The sequence below is a fragment of the Chamaea fasciata genome, unplaced genomic scaffold, assembly GCF_029207755.1.
Source record: "Chamaea fasciata isolate MVZ Bird 193981 ecotype frontalis unplaced genomic scaffold, bChaFas1.0.hap1 SCAF_4, whole genome shotgun sequence".
Lineage (NCBI taxonomy): Eukaryota > Metazoa > Chordata > Aves > Passeriformes > Sylviidae > Chamaea > Chamaea fasciata.
The window spans coordinates 3,225,299-3,230,057 of NW_027094089.1; the positions used below are offsets into that span (position 1 = coordinate 3,225,299).

The 4,759-nt window shown below is 55.3% G+C and overlaps 1 protein-coding gene across 1 annotated transcript; it reads right to left on the reverse strand.

Moving 5' to 3' along the window:
- Positions 1 to 1,309: 1,309 nt before the first annotated feature.
- FOXD1 (forkhead box D1) lies at positions 1,310 to 3,937 on the reverse strand. Its single transcript, XM_066182264.1, has one exon. It carries the CDS (start codon positions 3,932 to 3,934, stop codon positions 2,663 to 2,665), a length of 1,272 nt encoding a protein of 423 aa, XP_066038361.1. The 5' UTR covers positions 3,935 to 3,937; the 3' UTR covers positions 1,310 to 2,662.
- Positions 3,938 to 4,759: the final 822 nt, after the last annotated feature.

The following is a 4,759-nucleotide window of genomic DNA, read 5'->3' on the forward strand; positions in this document are numbered from 1 at the left end:
CCGACCCGAGGAGAACAGGCAAAACAGTCCTTCACCAGCACCCCAGACCTCTTCCTCGACTCCTTTCTCCTTACAGAAAAAAAAAAAAAAATCTATACCACCGACTGCAATTTTCTCCCATCAGCTTCCAAAGGAAGGTCTTTTCCGCACGGGATGCAGACAACCGGGGAAAAGCGTGGAAGGAGCAAGGGGCCAAGCAGTTTGGTTGCCATATACCTCTGAGGAGACCTGAAGGACGGGCGGTGGGCACACGCGGACCCGACTGTCCACCGGCCTGGGCCGGGCTCTGCATGAGGGAGGCCGCCGGGTTCTACTGCAGAGAAGCCAAGAGAAACAAACCGGGTGGGTCGCCGGAATCTCCCCTTGTCGTGTAACTGCTCGTGGAGATCGCTGGGACTCGAGCAGACAGAGCCCAGACTGAGGGCCAGCAGCATCCCTCCTCGGGGACCCTGGCACCGCCGCACGGCCACAGCTGCCTTCCTCCCCGCAAAACCTTTCCCTGCTTGATTTTATCTGCCTCTTCGAGGGTGGGGGGCCTCTGCTTAACTCGGCAGTCCGCGCTGCACCGGCGCATCCCCCGACCAGTGCCGGGGAAAGTGAATTAATGGGTCTCCGGTGAAAAGGCGTGCTCTCCCCGGAGGATACGTACACGGTGCCTCTGGGGTATTTCCCCTTTTGTTTCAGAAGTTAGAACGGACTTCACTTCTTTTTCTCCTAAGGAACCCGGGACACCCAAAGAGGCCTTCCAGCTCCAGACTGCAAATGGAGCCCAGCAGAGATCTTATGTTCAGTCTTTCTGCTTTTTGAAACCCACTATTTTAACACAGCATTTCTACAAACAAAACAGAGAAGCACCACTTTTTTATCTACGAGAATATTTTAAACCAAGTACTTCTATATGTAAAACCCCTCCTCACTCGAAAGAGCAGTAAAAAGCATCCCTCCCTTTTAATTTTTTTTATTATGAAAAATTACATAATTGATCCCCGAGTCTCCTAAATTGTTATAAATACAGTCGTAGTCGAAAAGCGCCTCCCTGGTTTGAAAAACGCGTGTTCCTAGCCCACAACAAGCATTCACACGCCTACTCTTAAAACATGCGATTCTCTTTTCCATATATAAGCTCTGAATATTTGAGGCCGAATTTTTGGTTAAAAAAATTTAAAGTCTATAAAATAGATATCTATCGATCTTATGCTATTAAAAACGAGTGTTTGAAATCAGAAAAGCTGCTTTCATGGTTTGTTTTGTACATTTAAATATCCTTACTTCGACAGCTTATACACTTAATCAACTCGTCACACGAGGATATTACAAAGCGCATTTTATACTTTATGTATTGAAAAGTAGAAACACATGCCACTATTATCGTCACAGAAACATAAGTGTCTAGAACAAATCTCTCTTAAGTTCAATGCATGCCCTTTATTAGTAGAATTTTCCTTTGGGCCTCTTGGAAACCAAACGATGATGCAGTTGTGATTTAAAACACACCCAAAAGTATAAAAATAGTTTTAAACCGGCTTTTTAATCAATCCCCTGATTGGTGCCTTACGGAACTGGGCTTTACTCCCTCTAGAGAGACCTATTTCTATTTATCCCCTCTTTCGTTCCTGCTGTTTTCTTGTAGAGTGTTTTTTTGTTTTGTTTTGTTGGGGGGGTTTTGTTGGTGTTGTGTTGTTTTGTTTGTTTGTTTTTTTATTGTTTGGTTTGTGTTTTTTTCTTTTTTTTCTTTCTTTTTTTTTTTTTTTCTTTATCGGCTAGGGTTAGCAATGCATTGACTGCAAAGAACATATTTTTATTTTCTTCTTCGCGGTCAAATCTGCACATAATGAATTTCAAGTTAGAATATTCCTTGACTATTTTGCTATGAATCCCAAAGAAAAAAAATATCAGTGTCCCAAAGAAAGAAGAAGTGCTAAGAAGGGAAGGATCCAAAGCCAATTGTTTGGCTGGGCTCCTTTGGTCTTTGGGTTGGGTTCTGATTATTTTTTCTTTTTTTCCTTTTTTTCTTTTTTTTTTTTTTTTTGAAAATTAAAAATTTTATTTTTGAAAATGTGTAAAAATTTTACATTAAAATGGTACAATAATACTTGCCAGTAATTTTAACAATATTCCTTGTAAAGAATACGCATAAAGTACAAAATAAAAAACTCCGTAAGTCTATTATAATACAAAACACAGGTTAAAATAAGAAATGATAATCTTGACTTTCTTCTGTGTAAACACGTTAATCTTTTCTTTTATAAAAGTACATGAGACAAGTGTACTAAATGAAAAAGTATTGCTCTGCTGTCCTCCCTCAAGCCTTTTTTTTTTTCCTCTCCTGTACATTACTGTTTTCAAGCTCCTAGACCTGAGAATCTCTGAACTTTAACAGTTTAGAGACATTATTTATCACCACGTTTGTTTCTTTTTAAGGAGTAGCGAGTAACTTTCCGATGCCGTGACCGCCTGCCCGTGCAGTATCTAGGTCTACACCTGGCTTTGCACTAGTGAAGGTCACGGGAGGTCCGTCGCTGGCCGCGGACGGCCCCCGAGCCCCGTCACAATTTATCCCCACGCAAAGACAGGCAGCCCCCGCGGGCAGCGTCCGCCGGGCGTCCGAGCGGCGGAGAAAGGAGATACCCCAGATCCTACCTTCGGAAAGACTCCCAAACACTTAACAGTTAGAGATCCGTGCCGCGAAGCCGGGGGTGGCGGGCAGGGCGGCGGCGGGGGGCAGGCCGCTCCCGGCGCTCCCCAGCGAGCGGGCCAGCCCCGGCGCCGCGCTTGACTGCGAGGCGCAGCTGCTGCCCGCGCCGGGGCCGGGGCTTCCCCCGATGATGCTCTCGATGGAGAAGGGCGAGCGGGCCAGCGCCGCGCCGCTGCCGGGCTTGGCGGAGTGCAGCGAGGCCGCCAGCGCCGGGCCCAGCGGGTGCGCGTAGCCGAAGGGCGTCCGTGCCAGCTCCGCCGCCGGCAGCAAGGGGCCCGGCGGCGCGGCGGCGGCGGCGGGGGGCAGCGCCGCACCGGGGGCGCTGCCGGAGGCGGCGGGGGGCTGGCGGGGCGGCGGAGAGGGGTGGTGGAAGGCGAAGAGGGCGGAGTGGGGGTGGTAAGGCTGGAGCTGAAGACCGTAGCCGCAGCCGTAGGGTCCGTAGGCGCAGGGCGGCTGCTGCGGGGGCTGCGGCGGAGGCTGCGGGAGGAAGGCGGCGGGGTCCACGGCGCGCAGCAGAAGCTCGGGTGCCGGGAGCTGCTGCCGCTTGAAGCGCTTTCGGCGGCGCAGGAAGCTCCCGTTGTCGAACATGTCGGCGGATTCGGGGTCCAGCGTCCAGTAGTTGCCCTTGCCAGGGTTGCCGGGCTCCCGGGGGATCTTGACGAAGCAGTCGTTGAGGGAGAGGTTGTGGCGGATGCTGTTCTGCCATGCGGGGAACTTCTCCCGGTAGTAGGGGAAGCGCCCGCTGATGAACTCGCAGATCTCACTCAGCGTCAGCCTCTTCTTGGGGCTCTGCAGGATGGCCATGGTGATAAGAGCGATGTAGGAGTAGGGCGGCTTCACCAGGCTGTTCTTGCCGCCGCCGCTGCCCGCCCCGCCGCCGCCGCCGCCGCCCGCCCCGCCGCCGCCCGCCGTCGCCTTCTGCGGGCCAACCCGCGAGGGGGGCCGAGAGCCACCGGCAGCGTCCCCGCCGCCCGCCCCGCCGCCGCCGTCACCTACGCCTCCGCCGCGCACGGGGGATCGCGGCAGCAGGGCGGCAGCGTGGAGGTCGCCCACATCCTCCTCGTCCTCTTCCTCGTCGTCGTCCTCGTCCTCCTCCTCGTTCTCGGCGTAGGAGCGGCGGCGGCGGCGGCGGGTCTGCGGCTCCTCGTCGTCCTCCTCGTCGTCCTCCTCGCCCACCACATCGATGTCGGTCTCCTCGGCCAGCGTCGACGCCTCGGACATCTCCGAGCTAAGGGTCATGGCGCGGCGGCGGGGCAGCGCATCGGTGGCGGCCGGCGCGGCGCGGCGGGCGAGCGGGCGCTCTCTCCGCCGCCGCCAGGCCTCCGCGCCGCTCCGCGGAGAGCCGCCCCGCCGCCGCCACGGGCAGGCGGGCCGCTCCGAGCCGCGCCGGCCCCCAGCGCCGCTGCCGCGCCTCTGGAGCGCTCCCGCCGCCCGCTCGGAGGCGGCGGCCGGTCAGGGTTTTGTTTCGGGGTATTTTTTTGCTGCCGTTTGGATTCCGGGCTTTCTCTTTTCTCGCCTCCCTTTTCCCCTCTCAGGGATCTTTTTCAGGGTTTTTTTGGGTCGGGATCGGTTATCGCGGGAGCAGAGAGGTTGTGCCGTCGTTCCTGGAAGTCGGTTTCCCCTTCTTTCTCCTCACCTCAGCCCCCAGACATTAATGGATGCGGGGCAGGAGGGAGCGCGCCTAGTCCTGGGAGGAGGAGAGGGGAGGAGGCTGGCGAGGAGGGAGGGCGTAGGGGATGGCTTGCTGGGCCTTAGGAAACACGGCGAAAAGGCTGGGGCTTAGTCCTAGGGAGGGCGGCCTTCCTCCCCGCCTTATAGCGAGGGGGCCATCACATGGCTCCCAGCGTCAGACCCTGGCGGGGGGAGCGGCGCCGTGTCTCCCCCCAAGGAGGGCACCCCGCCACCGTCCCGGCCCCCCCGCCCTCACCCCATCCAGGAGGGGCTCTGGGAGGGCCTCAGGGAGACCGGTGCCGTCTTTAGTGGAAAAGGGGGGAAATAAAGATAACACCTGACCCACCCCCGGGGAAAAAGAAAAAAAGAAAAAAAAAAAAAGTGCAAGTCTGT